We start from the raw sequence: 18738 nt of genomic DNA, 5'->3' as shown, positions 1-18738 counted from the left end.
AACCGTTGTAACAAATTAGTATTCATTCTTGGCTGTAAACTGAATGTTCTAGAGACCTAACAAATGATGCTGTGATTTATCACTTCTGCCAGCTAGTGTAATCCCTCACCTTCTCCACATGCCTTTCTACCTTCCACATGGACTACTCCTTCTGTGACCCTTTGCTCAGTTCATCCTTACCCACCCATACATTCCTAACTCCTGGCACTTTCTCTTGCAATTGGTGGAAATGCAATACATGTTCTTGCACCCCCTCTCTCACCATCACCCAGAGATCTAAACAGTCCTTTCAGGTGACACCTCTTCCAACCTTGTCTGTTGCATTCAGTGGTCCCGATATGATTAATGTAGATTAGGCGACCAATTTGCAGAGCAGCTGCTCTCTGTCTGCAATGACCAATCTGCTCCCAACTGCAAGGCAGTTAATTTACACTTCCCTTTCCCGCGTCAACCTGTCTGTCCTCGGCCTTCTCCACTGCCAGGGTGAAGCCCAATGCAAACCAAAGAAACATCATCTCATAATTCCACCTGGGTGGTCTACAACCCAATGGTATGAATATTGAATATTCCAATTTTAATTAACCCTCACCCCAGATTTTTCTATTACAAATCTCAAATTGTGGAGTACAGAGGCCTCCATAATGTTTGGACAAGGACCCATCATTTATTACATCCCTCAGCATCTATTACATCATTTGGAGAGTAATCCCAACCGGTACAGTCCATCCTTATAACTCAAATCCTCCAGTCCTAGTAACATCCATGTGAATCTTATCTGCACCCTCTAGCTAATTTTGATCTTTGATTGCAATGTATTATAAATAGGGGGAATCATCCAAAAGACTGGGGTAACCAAAGATTTTTAGTCTCTGAATTACTGGTTAAAAAGGAAACAGTTACCAATTGGGATTCCACACATCAAACTGTTTCAATGAATTTTCTACATACACACAACTCTCAATCATACAAAGACATACATGTTATCACACATACAGCCAGCTCATAGTCAAACATATTGCTTTAATGAGTTAAAAAAAAGACTTCCACAGCCACAAAAATAATTTAATGTTTTTCTTTAAGTTAGACTGAACAAGAGCATGCTGCAATTCATACCAAACAGCCAACCACCAGAGGCATCCAATGAAAGAGAGTCAGTTATTGAAGTGTGAATCGGTCCTTTTAATCCTCTGAAAATCAATGAGTGTTCTTGCTGAATCATTTTACCCAATTTGAACCTGAGAGATTGAATAGTCTTGGACTGTTTTATCTGGATGCCTGAGATTGAGGGGAGACCTGATAGAAGTATATAATGTTATGAGAGACATAGACTGAGTAGACAGTCAAAACCTTTTTCTCCCATGGTGAAAATGTCAATGACCAGAGGACATAATTTAAGGTGAGAGGGGCAATGTTTAAAGGAGATGTGCGTGGCAAGTTTTTTTTATATACAGAGTATGGTAGGTGCCTGGAACACACTGCTAGGGCTGCACGCCGAGGCAGATACGATTGTGGCATTTAAGTGGCTTTTGGATCTTTGCATGAATATACAGGGAATGGAGAGATATGGATTATGTGCAAGCAAATAAGTTTGTCTTCAGCACAAACATTGTGGGTCGAAGGGCCTGTTCCTGTGCTGTACTGTTCTATATCCTATGAACAAGTCATTCAAGCCTATCAATTTTTTTTTGTTACAGCACAGAAGGTGGCCGTTTAGTTTAGACCTCATGGAAACAGGCCCTTCGGCCCATCTGAACCGACCAACGATCACCCGTACACTAGTTCTATCCTACAGACTAGGGACAATTTACAGAAGCCAATTAACTTATAAACCAGCATGTTGTTGGAATGTGGGAGGAAACCTGGAAAACCCATGCAGCCAAAGGGAGAACGTGCAAACTCCATTCAGACAGCACCCGTAGTCAGGATTTAACCCGGGTCTCTGACGGCGTAAGGCAGTCACTCCATCGCTGCACCACTGTGTCTCTCGGTGTGCAGGGGCCCCATGTAGGAGCACCCAGCTCGTCCCACTCCATTCTCATCCAGCGTCCTGCACCTGCTCCTACACTTGAACTTCTCTCTTCTGCATTCCAGACCCAAACCAACAGCTGCTTCTTGATCTTGTCTCCATCGGTATGTGGCCCAGTGCCAAAATGCAGGTAGGGCTGGAGATTGTTGGTTGGGTGCTCAGGGTGAGAGCAGGGATCGTAGGCAGTGTGAGGAAAGGGATCCTTGCGATGGAGATTGCGTTATTGGTGGGGTTCCTTGTGATGGTATTCAAGGTGAGAGTGGAGACAGGGACCATGCAATGGGTGTTCAGGGTGAGGGTGGGGGTCTGTGTGATGGTGAGGATCTGGATCCGCGTGATGGTGGTCAAGGTCGGTGGATTTCCTTGTGATGGTGGGGTTTGTGTAATGGGTGTTCAGGGTGAGGGTGGGGGTCAGGATCTGGGTCCACATGATGGTGGTCAAGGTGGAGGGCCATGTGACGGGTGCTCAAGATTGGGGTGGGGTCTGAGGGATGGTGCTCATGATGAGACTGGAGATCCAAGCGATGGTGGTCAGCAAGGGGGTTCTTGTGATGGTGTGCATGGTGAAAAAGATCAACGAGGAGGAGAGAGAGCTGTTGATAGACAAGGTTGACATGTCACAGCCATCAGTGTGAGCCAAGCAGGGGCAGCAGGCAGAGGGAAGGGGTCGACTATAAACCAGTGTGAAGTTACCAAATCACACCGATGCCAATGTTTCTCAGCAACTTACTGCAGAACCGCTTGGGATCTGAACCACCACCCGGCTTCTCTAAGTTTACATTAGCAAGTTGCATTCATAAGGTTACACCCTCATTGCACACCTTAGCAGAAAGACAAATAGAAGCAGCATGCAGGGCAAGGCTCGGTGCCAGACTCGTGCTGCATTTCTACCAACTAACATCATTGACCACAGGGAGGGTGGATTCATGCCAGCTGGGCTGTGGCCTCTCTCAGGGAGAACAGGACGGCTTTTGGAGAATTCTCAAACAAAGCTGCTCGATTCTGTTGCAAACCCTTCTTCACCCAATGTCCGTACACTTTGAAAGCACAGCCATCGATAATTTTACGAACTCCCTTAAAAGCGTAGGGATCGCGGATGAGCACTTGTTTGCTGGGAGGCTTCGCACGTCGGTACTTGTAATAAATGCGAACGGAGGCCAGAACAGTCCAGATGATGTTCGGCACGGACTTATGTGTTCGGCACGGACTAGAGGGGTCGAGATGGCCTGTTTCCGTGCTGTGATTGTTATATGGTTATATGGTTATGATGGTCTAGAAAATAGGGTAGAGTCTGACAGTGGAACCTCTCCACACACCATTCATCCTACACACTCCACCCCTCACTCCATCCTTCCACATTCAATCCTCCTGCGAACGCCCCCTCTCCCTCCATACTTCACACTTAATCCCTCCACATTCTACCTCTTTCCATCCCTCCACACACTTTTCTGTCAGACTGTGGCCAGGAGTGAAGGGGTTTAATGAATATATGGAACAGGACACCTTGTTGCAACCAAGTGCTGTCTTGCTGCAGAGCATACGTGTTGCGGCTTCACCAGATTGACACCTCATCCTTTTTAGAATTGTCTGGCACAGCTCCTGGCATCAACATTAATGGTGCAGTAAGGGCTCGACAAGGTTCTCTGGGCTCGGCGTGACCGAGCTCAATGCTGGCTGAGCATCCGGTGCCAGTCCATCTGTTTGAAGATGAATTGTACTGGTACATCTATCTGAGCGATGGGATATAGGCAACCTACATATCACCTACATGATTGCATAGTTCAAGTGTAATTGGTGTCTACCTTACAGATGCAGACAATTACCAATGAAGATGGGCGGCCAGGAGATGTGCCAATACTGTGAGATGTGGGAATTTGTCGACACCATTGATGTAGATGATCCCTACAGCTGCAGTAAGTGTTTGAGGCTAGCGGAACTCGAGCTCCGCATTGATGAGCTGGAGACCCAACTTCATACGCTGCGGAACATCAGGGAGGGGGAGTATTACCTGGATGTTTTGTGCCAGGGGATGGTCACACCGACCAGTTTAACTAATTCAGTAGTTAGTGAGCAAGGAAAGGAAGGTGTGGCCATAAGCGAGGCAGGTAGGGGGAACCAGGAGGAGATGCGGCAGGAGCCACAGCCCTTGTCCCTGACGAGCATGACCGAGGCTCTTACTCAATGTGAGGACGGGATCAGGGGCTGTGGGAGGGATGAGCAACCTGGCTGCAGCACCGTGGATCAGGGGGCCATTCAAGAGGGGGGAGTTAGAAGAAATGCCGTTGTGATAGGGGATAGTATTATTCGGGGGGTAGATAAGGTTCTCTGCGGCCAGCAGAACATGTCCCGAAGGCTGTGTTGCCTACCCGGTGCTAGGGTTAAGGATATCTCTGCGGTGCTGGAGAGAAATTTGCAGAGGGAGGGGGAGGATCCAGTGGTCGTGGTCCATGTGGGGACCAATGACATAGGAAGGACGAGGAAGGAGGATCTGCTGAAGGAGTTTGAGCAGTTAGGGAATAAATTAAAAAGCAGAACCTCGAGGGTACTGATCTCCGGATTGCTACCTGAGCCACGGGCCAAATCGGCGAGGGTACGTAAAATTAAAAAGCTGAATGCGTGGCTCAAAGACTGGTGTGGGAAAAATGGGTTTGGTTTCTTGGGCCACTGGCACCAGTACTGGGACAGGGGGGATCTGTTCTGTAAGGACGGACTTCACCTGAACGGTGCTGGGACTGGGGTCCTGGCAAATCATATAACTAGGGCAGTAGAGAGGTCTTTAAACTAAGTAGCGGGGGGGAGGTATTAAGGGGGTTAATAACGGCAGGGGTAGAGGAAATAGAGCAGGGTATCAGTGGGGAAGCGGAAAATCAAAATGTGACAGGAGGATCCAGAATGTGTGAAGATAAAGCTCTAGATGTAAAAGGGGCAAAAACGGAAAGGAAGGGTAGTAAAAATCATCTGAAAGTGCTTTATCTAAATGCACGGAGTATTCGAAATAAGATAAATGAATTAACGGTGCAATTAAGTATATATAGTTATGATATCGTGGCCATTACGGAGACATGGCTGCAAGGGGATCAGGACTGGGAGTTAAATATAGAGGGGTACTCGACAATTAGAAAAGATAGACAGGAAAGAAAGGGAGGAGGGGTGGCCCTTTTAATAAGGGAGGGAATAACGGCAATAGAGAGGAAGGATATTGCGTTGAAGGATCAGGATAGTGAAACAGCTTGGGTACAGATAGAGAATAACAAGGGGAAAAAAACACTAGTGGGTGTAATTTATAGACCTCCAAATAGCTGTGACGCTGTTAGTCAGAACATAAATCTGCAAATAGTTGACGCATGTAAAAAGGGAACTGCTGTAATCATGGGGGACTTCAATTTTCATATTAATTGGGCAAACCAAACTGGGCAGGGTAGACTAGAGGAAGAGTTTATAGAATGTATTGGAGACGGGTTCCTAGAACAGTATGTCGCAGAACCGACAAGGGGGGAGGCAATCTTGGATCTGGTCCTGTGTAATGAAGCAGGATTAATTAAAAATGTCATAGTTAGGGACTCGTTGGGAACAAGTGACCACAATATGGTCGAATTCCATATTCAAATAGAAGGGGAGCAGGTTGAAACTCAGGCTAGGGTGCTTAGTCTAAATAAGGGGGATTATGAAGGTATGAGGACTGAGCTGATCAAAGTTGACTGGGATAGCAGACTCAAGAATAAGACGGTACATGAGCAGTGGTGTACGTTTAAGGATCTACTGTATAACCTTCAAGAAAAATTTATTCCTATGAAGAAAAAAAGGGGTAAGGGTAAGAACAGTCAGCCATGGCTCAGTAAAACTATAAAGGATAGTATTCGGCTGAAGGCAAGGGCATATAAGGTAGCCAGAGATAGTGGGAGGGCAGAGGATTGGGAAGCATTTAAAGGTCAGCAAAAAATAACTAAGCGATTAATTAAGACGGGGAAAATAGACTATGAAAGGAATTTAGCGAACAACATAAAAACTAATAGTAAGAGTTTTTATAGCTATATAAAAAGAAAAAGGGTGGCTAAGGTGAACGTTGGTCCATTGGAGGGTGAGACTGGAGAGTTGTTGGTGGGGAACATGGAAATGGCAAAGGCATTAAACGAGTATTTTGTATCAGTCTTCACCATAGAAGACACAAAAAATATTCCAACGCTGGATAAACAGGGGGCGGTAGGAATGGAGGAGCTAAATACTATTAAGATCACCAAGGAGGTGGTATTAGGGAAATTAATGAGACTGAAGGAGGATAAATCCCCTGGGCCTGATGGATTACATCCAAGGGTCTTGAGGGAGATAGCGGTGGGGATTGTGGATGCATTGGTGATAATTTTCCAAAACTCCCTGGAGGCAGGAACGGTCCCAGTGGATTGGAAAATGGCCAATGTAACACCTATATTTAAAAAAGGAAGTAAACAGAAGGCGGGTAACTATAGACCGGTTAGTCTAACATCGGTGGTGGGTAAAATGTTAGAGACAATTATTAAAGAAACACTAACGGGGCACTTGGATAAACATGACTTCATCGGACAGAACCAGCATGGTTTTGTGAAGGGGAAGTCCTGTTTAACGAATCTGCTCGAATTCTTTGAGGAAGTAACAACCCGGGTGGATAAAGGGGAACCGGTGGATGTGGTATACTTGGACTTCCAAAAGGCTTTTGACAAGGTGCCACATAAGAGACTATTGCTAAAAATAAAAAATTATGGGATTGGGGGTAATATATTAGCATGGGTAGAGGATTGGCTAACAAATAGGAAGCAGAGAGTGGGGATAAATGGTTCATACTCGGGATGGCAACCGGTAACTAGCGGGGTTCCGCAAGGGTCGGTGCTGGGACCCCAGTTGTTCACAATTTATATAAATGATTTGGAGGAGGGAACCAAGTGTAATATATCAAAATTTGTGGACGATACAAAAATGGGAGGAAAAGTAGGGGATGAGGAGGATAGGAAGAGTCTGCAAAAGGATATAGATAAGCTAGGTGAGTGGGCAACAACTTGGCAGATGAAATTTAATACTAATAAATGTGAAGTCATTCACTTTGGGAAAAAAAATGATAGGGCAAGTTATTTTCTAAATGAGGAGGAGCTGCGTTGTAATGCAACGCAAAGGGATCTAGGGGTATTAGTACATGAATCACTAAAAGTTAGTATGCAGGTGCAGCAAGCAATCAGGAAGGCCAATGGAGTTTTGGCCTTTATTGCTAGGGGGATTGAGTATAAAAACACGGAGGTCTTGCTGCAGCTGTACACAGTATTAGTGAGACCACATTTGGAATACTGTGTACAGTTCTGGGGTCCATACTTAAGAAAGGATGTACTAGCCCTGGAGGCAGTGCAGCGAAGGTTTACAAGATTAATTCCTGCAATGAGGGGATTGACATATGAGGAAAGGTTAAGTAGGCTGGAACTCTACTCTTTGGAGTTTAGAAGAATGAGAGGCGATCTCATTGAAACATATAAGATCGTGAGGGGCCTTGATCGGGTGGATGCACCGAGGATGTTCCCAATGATCGGGGAAACTAGAACTAGGGGACATAGTCGCAAAATAAGGGGGGGCTCTTTTAAAACTGAGATGAAGAAGAACTTCTTCACCCAGAGGGTGGTTCATTTATGGAATTCACTGCCCCAGGGAGCAGTGGAAGCAGAAACGTTAAATATATTTAAGTCTAAAATAGATGGTTTTTTAGCTGCCAAGGGGATAAGGGGCTACGGGGAGAGGGCAGGGATATGGACCTAGGTATGGTTAGTATAGTAAGACCTGAGTGATCTCCTGGACAAGTGTCGATCGCCTGGATTGGGGTCGGAGAGGAATTTCCCGGATTTTTTTCCCGAATTGGACCTGGGTTTTTATCCGGTTTTTTGCCTCCCCCAGGAGATCACGCGGTTCTTGGGGTGGAGAGGGGTGATAGCGGTATAAAGGGAAGGGTAGTGTCTTGTGTTCTGTGTCTTGTGTCTACTGTTTGTGGGTAAGTGTGTCTGTTTAGTGTTCAGCCATGAGCGAATGGCGGTGCGGGCTCGACGGACCTGGTGGTCTACTCTCGCACCTACTTTCTATGTTTCTATGAGCGGCTCACCCGGCAGTTCACAGGACATTTCATAATCAGCCCCATCACCTGAATCTGCCGTCTCCCACCCTATGTTCTATGACTTGGCAACAGACCTGAATGAATATTCCATGGTTATCACCAAGATCTGTATCGCAGTGTGTTTCCACCAAGATCATCCAAATGTTCCCTAATCAGAAGCCTTGGATGAACCAGAAGATCTGTAACCTACTGAGGAACAAATCTCGGCCATTAAAGTATGGCGATACAGAGTCATATAGAAAGTCCAGATACGATTTCAACAAGACCACTACAAAAGCGAGGAGACATTTTCGGTCTAAACTGGAGGATCCAGTGGATGTTCGGCAGCTGTGGCAGGGCTTTCACACCATCATTTCCTACAAGACAAAATGAAGTAATTGCTCAAGTGACAGCAATGCATCACTCGTGGAAGAGCTCAATGTTTTTTTATAAATGCTTTTAAGGGAAAATATTGATGTACTTTCATGGGCCCCCGCAGTCCCCAATTACACTGTAACGATACTCACCAAGACCAATGTCAGAAACTCCTTAGAACGCATCCTGTCCTGATGGTGGACCTGGCTGCATTCTCAAAACCTGTGCAGACCAAATGGCTGGAGCTTTTACAGACATTCTCAACTTTTCATGACGAAGGTCTGTGGTCCTCACCTGCTTTAAAGGAACATCAATAATAACATTGTCCAAGAAGAGTGAAGTGACATGCCTGCCCCACGGACTACCAACCAGTGGCACTAATGAAGTGTTTTGGGAGATGTGTTATGACGCATATCAATCCCGGCCTGGATCCCCTACAGTTCACATAGTGTTACAACAGGGTATGTGATCTCACTGGCTCTCCACTGCACTGGCTCACTAGAACAAAAAAAACACGTGGTGGTAGAGGATTCGGTGATGGAAAAGGAATGGTTGACATTTCGGGGCGAGACCTTTCATAAGACTAGAGGTGTAGGTACATAGTTCCATGAAGGTGGCAACACAAGCTGACAGGGTGGTGAATGGCGTGCTGGGCACATTTTCATCTCTCAGGCATTGAGTGTAGGTGTTAGGACATTGTTAAGGTTACATGGGTACAGTCTAGGTGCCCTGTTATAGGAAGGATGTCATTAAATTGTAAAGGATGCAAAAACAATTTATGAAATTGTCACTGGGTCTGTGAGTTATATGTAGACTGGATTGGCTGTATTGTTTATCCTGGAACTTAGGAGGCATGGAGGTGATCTTGTCGCAGTTGAAAACATCTTGAGGGGCATAAATGAGGTAATAGCCAAGTCTTTTCCCCAGGGTAGTGCATTGTTTTAAGTTGAATGGGAAAGAATTTAAAAGGGATCTAAGGGCAACTCTTCCACAGAGGGTGGTGCATAATTGGAACCAGCTGTCAAAGGAAATGGTAGAGGCGGATACAATATGGTATTTAAAAGACACTTAGTCAGGTACATAGATGGGAAATATTTGGAAGGATATGGATTAGGCGCAGGCAAGTGGAACAAGCTCACTGAAGTAACTTAGTTGGCATGACGAAGTTGGGCCAAATGACCTGTTTTTGTGCTGAATAGCTATGACTCGGTCTATGCATGCATAATGGTATCCAGCATATATATTTGTTATGGCATGGTTGAAATTTCCATGACAACATGTACCTCTCAAATGACACAACAACATCCAAGGCAGAAGTGGCGAGGACAAGGAGTGAAGAGGAGGCCATGCCTTCTCAAAGAACTGTTTGATGTGGGAAGAACTGTATTTCAGATAGTAGTAGAGGAATGGAGCCCCCAGGGGGTTTGAGGAACAATATTAGTGACATTGAGGAATCACCACAGCCTTTCATGAGAAACATGCCTAACTTAATCTTGGCGTTTTTATTTGTTGGTGTGACAGTCCTATTTTACTTATTCCCGTGAGTATCTTTATTAGTAAATTATAGATATTTTAGAAGTAAAATATCTTCTAGAAGTTTTAGAAGTAAGCAATATTTCAGAAGTTTAACTCTGAAGGACCCCCTAGTGCGTAGTTTTATTGGGACAGGCATCATCTTTGGAGATTCAGAATGAGTAACATTTCGAGTCGAGACCCTTCTTTAGACTGAGATTCGAGGAAAAGGGAAACTCACCTGCATCCCCCTCCCCCCACCCCCCCCCCCCCCACTCTGACCCCAACCCACAACCTTGTCGTGTCTTCACCATCACCCCTGACCTCCCCATTTACAATACAGAACGGTCTGTCCTCAATAGAGGACTCACATTTGTTCCCATCTGCTCCCACCTCAACGTGTTTGAGTCCACCACGACATAGAGCTTTCCTTCCATCTCCTCTGCCTCTGTGCCTTTTTCTATGACAGGGTGTCCTCATCACCCAGTGATGACTCCTTCTCCCATCTTCACCAGTCCCCCTCCTCATGGATTTATCCGGACGACCTTCTACCCTCTTTAGACCTTTTTATTTCTAACTGCCGGCATGACATCAACCGTCTCACTCCCCTTACCCGCACTAATCATCACTAGTTTCCCTCTCCCCTAACTCTCAGTCTAAAGAAGATCTCGACCCGAAACATCACACATTCTTTCTCTTCAGAGATGCTGCCTGTCCCGCTGAATTGCTGAAGCAATTCTGGAGCAGTTGTGTCCTACACATTTAATTATGATTAAGGCAAAGGGTTTATTTTCCAATAATTGCAATCTTGGAAAATTTATTTTATAAATGGACACTGGAAGTAGAGTTTTTGAATATTTTTAAGACATAGGTTGATAAATACTTGATAAGCAAGGGATGGTTTACCATGGGCAGACATTAATGTGAACTCGTGATTACAAGCAAATCAGTGGTCCGTTTAGTGGATGAAGCAGCTCCATCAGCTGTGTGCCACTCTCTTCCCCTTGTTCATGTGTTTGGCTCGGAGGGAACAGAGGTGACCATGATCTCACCCAGAGGAAGAGGTAGCTCAAAGCCCAATTGTGGACTCCTGTCCTTTTGTGTGGGAGCATTAGTTGGGGAAAGCTTATTGTTAAGATAATAAAGGGCCTGTCCCACCAACATGCGACTGCATGCAGCGACCGCGACCAAACGTGGTGGCTTGAGGTGTACGGCCTCGCGGGGCCGATTCAACTTCCAACCGGAGCCGTCTGGAGTTGTGCGGGGCTGGTCCCGACATCATACTCACCAATGAGCTGGGCCGGGCTGACTGAATTTGGACGTTTACGTCATCACGCAACGGAACGCCGGGCGGTGACGTCATCGCGCAACGCCACGCGATAGATGTACGCCGTCAAGACGCTGCGTACGGCCTCAATGTGGCTGCGGGCAGCCAGGCATGTTTGGACCAAAGGTACACAAAAATGCTTGAGAAACTCAGCGGGTGCAGCAGCATCTATGGAGCGAAGGAAATAGGCAATGTTTCAGGCCGAAACCCTTCTTCAGACTGTTTGGACCAAAGATCTTTGGTTTGGACGGTCAGTTTTTCGGAGTCCCGCGCGATGTCCGGACCAGCCCCGCACAACTCCATACGGCTCCGGCGATCGAAGTGGGACCGGCCCCGCGAGGCCGCACGGCTCAAGCGATCACGTTAGGTCGCGCTCGCCGCATGCTAGTGGGACAGGCCCTTAAAGGTCTCATATTGGTGTTATAAATATCTAAGATATAATTTTCAACTTTTCCAGGTGCGTTTGGCTGACAAGGAATGCTACAATTGCAGTGCCTATCCAGCAATCTCTATTTTTGATCTTTACTGTGAGCAGCTACGCTGTGTTTGTGTATGAATCCAGGAATTATTGCCAGAGGTAAATGTTTGTAAGTGATCCACTACAAAGTCTGTCGTGAACCATTAGTCTTTTATTAAAATCATAAAGAGAGAACGTTACACACAGCAGTGCTCATCACATCAGCTCAAGTACTAACTGCTGTGGCAAAACGACAGGCTGACAAAAGTACAGTACTCATGATGCCCAAAACCTGGACTGGATTATATGGTGGAATGTGTGACATGCATATTATGTGTAGTGGAGATTATATAGGCATAGATTAATATGGTTAACCTGCATCCTTCCTCTTAAAGAACCAATGCATAATTTAAAAAACATTTGGCAGAATATATTGTAAAACAGCAATATCGGGTGAGTGCACTTATACATCGTACTAGCATGTAAAATAAAGCAAGTCGTACACAGTTCAGAGATAGACAGTGAATTTTCCAATTTTCGGATTTGGCTTGCAAACACGTCCTGCATGCGTATGGTAGTACCCGTCTTCTTCCTTGACTGGAGATTGAACAGGAGAAGGTATCGGGGTTGTTGTCATTGCGGACGAAAGCGGGGACTGTAGTGGCAGTGACTGGAGCGGTGAGGCAATCGGACGCGAGCCAGGCAGCGGCCGTGGAACCATGGGAGATATCCCGTTAGACCGTGAAGGAGCCACGGACGGTTGCTCAGGGTATTGACGAGGAGGCACTGGCTCATTAACCAGACGGAGGTGCTGCCGGGTGCATCTGTAGATGCCGTTGTCAACACTGACCAGGTAGGAGAGTGGCTCCTCAGTGGACCCCAGAACAACACCCAGGCGGTCATAGCCTTTGGGCGACTGCAAATGGAAGACTTGCCCTTTGGTAAGTGGCGGTAGTGGTGCGCTGGTCTTGTCCTAATGCTTCGTCTGAGCATCTCGGCCTTGCTGGAGCTTGGATTGAAATGCTGCCGGAGCACGAACTTGTAGCTGTAGCATCTGCTTGGCCATAGGTAGAGTACTGCGTGTCTGCCTTGACATGAGGCGCTGGGCAGGGGATCCCAGAATCGGATCACAGGAGATGTTCCGCAGGTTAAGCAAGTCGTGATAGACATCGGAGCCGGCCCTGTGTGATCAGTCCATTAACTGTTTGGCACTTCTTACTGCGTGTTCAGCCAGGCCGTTGGACTGCGTGTATTCGGGGCTGCTGGTAATGTGGCAAAAATCCCAGTGTTTAGCGAAACCCCTGAAGAGTTGACTGGAGAAATGCCCTTTGGTCAGCGAAGTGGCGCGTAAGTTTCTGGATGGCCATGGCGGGGTAGGACTACTGAGCAAATCGATCTCATACCACCCCGAGTATGAATCAACTAGGACCAGGTACTGTTTGCTATGCCACTCGAAAATGTCAGTCGCAACTGTGGACCAGGGTATGTCCGGTGTGGGTTGTGAGAAGAGCGGTTGTTTGGGCTGATGCGGAGCTAAGATGTTGCAAACCGCGCAGGTTTCGACTTAATCATGCACAAAATCGGCCATCCCAGGCCAGAAGAACATACTCTTTGCTCACTGGATAGTTGCTTCCACCCCGGGATGGCCCCGTGGACGTCCTCAAAATATGTGATGCGCAGAGATGCCGGAATAACTGCCTTGAGTCCCTTCACCACAATGCCGTCCTGGAAAACTAGTTAGTCACGAACCGGGTAGAACGGGCGAATTGGAGGCAGCTGGAAGTGTTTGTCTGACCAACCATGAAGGATGACAGTGGAGAGCGACTGTTGCGTTTTGGCTTCAGCCGTTTGTGCTGCAAGGTGATCAAAACACGCGGATGGAAGGTAAGACACCATCATAACCATCGTCCTGACAGGTACTTCTCGCAGCTGCCTCGTGGTGACTGTGACAGGGTGACGGCTAAGTACACGTCCTTTATGTGTTTGTAAATCAGTTTTATGTCATACCTTTGTAGTTCCATCATCAAACGTTCTAAGCGTGCAGGGGCCGCGTGCATTGGTTTGTTCATGATGCTGACCAAGGGCTAGTGGTCAGTTTCAATTGTGACCGGGTTCCCAAAGATAAAGTTCTTGAATTTCTTGCAGGCAAAAGGTATGGCGAACAGTTCCTTTTTGATCTGATCGTAGCGCCGTTCTGTGTCAGACATTGTGTGGGAGGCATAGGCGACAGGTCGGGCTTACCTTCATCTTGTAGGCAGACAGCACACAGCCCATACTGGGTGGCATCGCAAGGTAGGGTGCGGGCTGCTCAACATCGAAGTATGTGTCAAAGGACAAAGGACATTTATTATCACATACACCAATTGGTGTGAAATTTGACTTGCCATTTGCAGCACACCAATAAAAATAAGACACAACATTAAAGAATTTAACAATAGGGAGGTTGCACGCAGTCGAGGTCATGACCCGTGACGCGTACTGTTGGCATGCAACGCCAACTGGAGTACACACGGTGAACTGCAGGTAAGCATTTACTACTGCTGCCAGTACAACGGGCCCTTCTTCAGCGCGGTCAATGACTCTGGGTGGGCGGAGGGAGCAGACCATCCCCAACTCTGCTGTAGCTGACATTGCCCTGCTCCGACCTCGGCCCCGGTCCCGCTCCATCCTGGCCCCGCTCGGCCCCAAATGTGGGTGCTGCCGACCCACAGCCCAGTGACAGTGCGGCCCACAGAGGGAGACGGGGTGGAGGGCAGCCATGGCCGGACAGCGCTGACCCCGGGTGGGAGAGTGGGGGCTGTCCCGAGGGGTGCTCCTTCGGCCGCTTACACCTTGGTGCTCGGGTTCAGAGCAAACCTTCCCAATTTCAATGACAGCACCCACAAATATTTATAGCACAAAAAATGACAATTTTGGCGGTTTTTAACAGGTAATAAGGTACACGTTCCGTGTGTTAACAGTGTGTGCCAGAAGCTGCCATGTCCTCCACATGGATTGAGCTGCTCGTGCGTCACGCACTTTGACCCGATGACCTTACGTGCAACCTCCCTATAAACATAAAAACATGCCCCCACATTGGTTCCCACTGTGAGGGAAGGCACAAAGTCCAGTCCTAACCCCTGTTCACCCATGGTCGGGCCTATTTGAGGCCTCCGCAGTTGCCACTACAGCAGCCTATGCTTCAGGCCCTCTCGTCGGATGATGGAACTCCGGCGTCGGCAGAACCTTCTCAGCGGCTTGGAGTGTCTGGAATGGCCGCTTCCTCCCCGGAGAATGCGGCTCCCAAAGTCCACAGGCCGCACTGGTTGGAGCTCGGCGAGAGATCCCAGGCTCCGCAGTATTTAAAGTTCAGTGCCGCCCCGCAGCTGGACGCTCCACTGAACGCAGCTCCGCAATGATGGAGTCGGCGGTCTCAGCACTCCGCAGCCCACCGCACGGCGACCCAGGTAAGGCATCGCCCGCTCTGTGATGACGCTTCAGCGCTGTGCCGCCACTGAAGCCCCAGCAGGAAACGCCGCTTCAGGCCCCGTGGTAGGCCGCGAGGAAGGGGCGAAGCTGCGGCTCAGAGAAAAGTCGCATCTCCGACCAGGTAGGGACTGAGAAAAAAAGTTTCCCCCTTCCCTGCCCTGCCCCTCACCCCCCACATATAAAAGATTAGACCTCCAAAACAAACACTATTAACTCACTAAAAATAAAGTAAAGGGTGTAAGGAATAACAGCTGCTGGCAGGGCAGCTACATTCGACGGCGCCCCCTTCACTGAGAGTGGGAGTGCAGGACATTTGTTGTTTGAGTGAAACAGGAAACAGTGTCCCTAAACACTAACTCGCTTTTAAAAGACTCCCACTCGTCAGGTATTGTTTTACCCGCAGACATTTGCTCCCAATCTACTGTTGCTGAGGGCTCACTTGCACTATTGAAATCAGCATTCTCCATTTTAGCTTAACCTGAAGATAAACTTTATCCTTTTCCATAACTGATTTGAAGCATACAGAATGGTGATCATGTTTTAAAAATGCCCGTAAATGACATTTCCACCACCTACCCAGTATAGGTAGTTTGTGAAATGTCACCACAAGTTAATCGACCTCCATCTTCACAGTTCAATTCCCTTTTGTTTCAGATTCTGTCGACATCAGTGGGATTCTGGATGCCCCAGAGGTGATCATCAATGGCACCATATTTACCAGCAAGTGGTGCCATATCTGTAAGATCTACCGTCCCCCAAGATGTCGACACTGCTACAGCTGCGATGTGTGTGTAGAGGTAAAATCTAGAACAAATTTGATCCATTGTTCTTTGAGGAATTCTCCTTGATTGATTGTTCGGAGTTATGAAAGGTCACTGCAGTTCAGAGTGCCTGCCGAGCAGTGGGTAAAGTATATACAGTGTCCGTGGGCAATATTTTGGGCATCTGTTTTTCTGTAACAAGGCTGCCACAAAGAGTTATAGACAAATGTCCTCAGGCAATACTTGGCCTGAAAAAGTGACCGAAGATAACACCATGATCGTTTCTCTGAGTTCGGAACAGGGCCTTGTTAAGTAAAGGGCCTTGTTAAGTAAATGTTTCTACTTGCCCATTATGGGATCCCTGACCATGTCAGCCAGTTTGAGGGTAGCTATAGATGAGCAATACATGCTAGCCAAGCCAACGATGCTGAGTTGTTGTGAATGAATTAGTTGGAGATAGCACAGTCCAGAATCACACAGTTGTGTTCTGTTCGTCAGAGTCATACAGCATGGACTCAGGCCTTTTGATCCAATTTGCCCACCAAGGTGACCCATCTACCCTAATCCCAACTGCCCACATGTGACCCATGTCCCTCTAAACCTTTTCTATCCATATATCTGTCCAAATGTGGTTGTAGTATTTGCCTCAACTACCGCCTTTGGCACCTGTTCCATATACCCACCACTCTATGTGTAAATAAAAAGCCCCTCACATTCCTATTAAATCTTTCCCAAAATTTCCCAAATTCATTCGAATTACGTTTAGGTCATGAGCAGGGAGATTTTTTGCGGTGCATTGTGCTTGTTGATCTGTTGGATGATCAAAGTGTAGTGATCTGACTATAAAAATGGGAAAAAGGCAGAGAATTAAAATATTTTTAAAGATAGATTATTTTTAATACAACTATCAGAAAACTATTGAAATGGTTTATATAATGTACAAACAATTGCTGAGTGCTGCAATTGTTAATTTTGTGTTGTCAACAGGATCTTGACCATCACTGTTTCTTCCTTAAAAAGTGCATTGGGAAAAGAAACCATCGTTTTTTCTACACTTTACTCTTTTCCCTAACTGTCTATTTTCTTCTCATGTTTTCCTTCTGCACTATCTTTCTAGTGAAGTATCCCAATGCAATATTTCTATCCAAGATCACCACGTATCCTTTTACTGGCATTTGAAAGAAAGTTATGTTGTCTGTAGTTATTAGCACAGGATATCCCACATTGCAAAGTGCTTAATAAATTAGACTCCAGCATTACAGATAATTAAGCAGTACAGAAGTAGCCTATTGAACCTAACGTATCAGTGATGGATCCTTCATCATTTCACCCCATAAACACCCAGATTAAAGACAGCCCTCACATGTTAGGTTACAATGCTGGCACCATACAGGTCAGTCTTGTCCAACAGCCTGTCTTGTCTTTTTTTCCTTTTGCTATTTTGGTCTGTGTTGACTGTGTTTACTTGTGTGTTTTTAGTGACCCTTTAGTTTTTATATTATGTGGGAGTGGGGAAATCTTTTTATCTCTTTCCTCAACGCCGTGACCGTGCGTCGACCAAACCTCACAGGAATTCTCGGGAAACCGAAGCCGAGGTGCGAGCGTGCGTCGACCAAAGCTCGAGAGCCCGAGTTGAGGCGCGAGTGGGCAAATATCTTCAGTCGACAGGTATCTTGAACAACGGGGGGGGGGGGGGGGGGGGGGGGGGGGGGGGCGGGAGGTGACGTCAGTCGCAGTGCGAGCAGGCGGCAGGCCGATCCATTGTCACGTCATCAGCGGAAAAAAACAAGCGTTTTTAATGCAAAGTTGGATCGGTTTTGTGAACATTTGAATTAATAACTCAAGAAATAAAGCACAACATTTTCAGGTAAAAATCCAGGGGGTAAATTTCTACCAGAATTTCTTGGCTGAAGATTCATTAAACAATTTACTTGTCTCTTTTGATGTTGATTGCAAGAAATGATATTTTCCTTAATAATGTTTTGCAGTTTTATTCTTGCTACAATTTTGCTTCTTGCTTCTGTACCGTTATTTTTCTTTTTCGCTTTTCACACTTACCTCATCGCAGCTGGAATGACCACGTATGAGCAGGTAAAAGTAAAGATAACAGTTGTAATTTAATTTTCACTTCATTTAAACACAGAAACAGGGATTTAACCTAGTCTGTGTTTAGGGTTCACAAGAGCCTCTCCCCACCCTTAGTTATTCATCCCATGACTCGTGTATTTCTCTGGCGTCCCTTGAAGCTATTCGTGTCATTTGCCTTAATTATTGTTCAAAATACCACCTGCTGTTATGGCAAAGGAGTTTTCTGAATCACCTTTTGGATTTAGTGGTGTGGTGATTCCTTGTCTTGCTACCTGCCATAAAGCACAGGTTAGCCATTTTAAATCAGTTGAGTTGTTGAAGTCATTAACTGCAATGTTACGATGTTCAATTTGGATCTGGGCTGTTTCAATAAATTACCATGTGAGCCTGGGGGATGGGCTGTGGGTGCAGGGTGGGGAAGAAAAGTCCCTACTCCTGCTGGTCCACAGGGAGTGGAGTCAAGTCACTTGGTGTAAAATCAAAATACTGCAGAGCTGGAACTCTGAAATAACAACTGGAAACACCCACTGAATATATTTATTTTATACTTTGCTGATATTACCTGATTTTCACCCAGAGAGTTGTGCATCTGTGGTTTTCATCCAGAGAGTTGTGAATCTGTGGAAT

General features: G+C 46.4%; 2 protein-coding genes and 1 long non-coding RNA gene across 6 annotated transcripts in view; 2 read left to right on the top strand and 1 right to left on the bottom strand.

Moving 5' to 3' along the window:
- The window catches only part of LOC116989185 (probable protein S-acyltransferase 6), a 50273-nt gene that overhangs the window by 25038 nt on the left and 6497 nt on the right, over positions 1-18738 (top strand). The window lies entirely within an intron of this gene.
- LOC116989190 lies at positions 1001-17019 on the bottom strand. The gene is made up of 3 exons (XR_004416163.1): positions 17009-17019; positions 5432-5435; positions 1001-2111 (listed from the first exon to the last, which is right to left on the bottom strand). It is a non-coding gene; the product is annotated as an uncharacterized LOC116989190 (long non-coding RNA).
- Positions 11886-18218, top strand: LOC116989186 (probable protein S-acyltransferase 6). The gene is made up of 4 exons (XM_033046419.1): positions 11886-11914; positions 15917-16059; positions 17011-17180; positions 18012-18218. Exons 1-4 carry the CDS (start codon positions 11890-11892, stop codon positions 18142-18144), a joined length of 471 nt encoding a protein of 156 aa, XP_032902310.1. The 5' UTR covers positions 11886-11889; the 3' UTR covers positions 18145-18218.

Source organism: Amblyraja radiata, chromosome 28, assembly GCF_010909765.2.
Source record: "Amblyraja radiata isolate CabotCenter1 chromosome 28, sAmbRad1.1.pri, whole genome shotgun sequence".
NCBI lineage: Eukaryota > Metazoa > Chordata > Chondrichthyes > Rajiformes > Rajidae > Amblyraja > Amblyraja radiata.
This window is presented reverse-complemented; position numbering and strand designations above follow the sequence as displayed.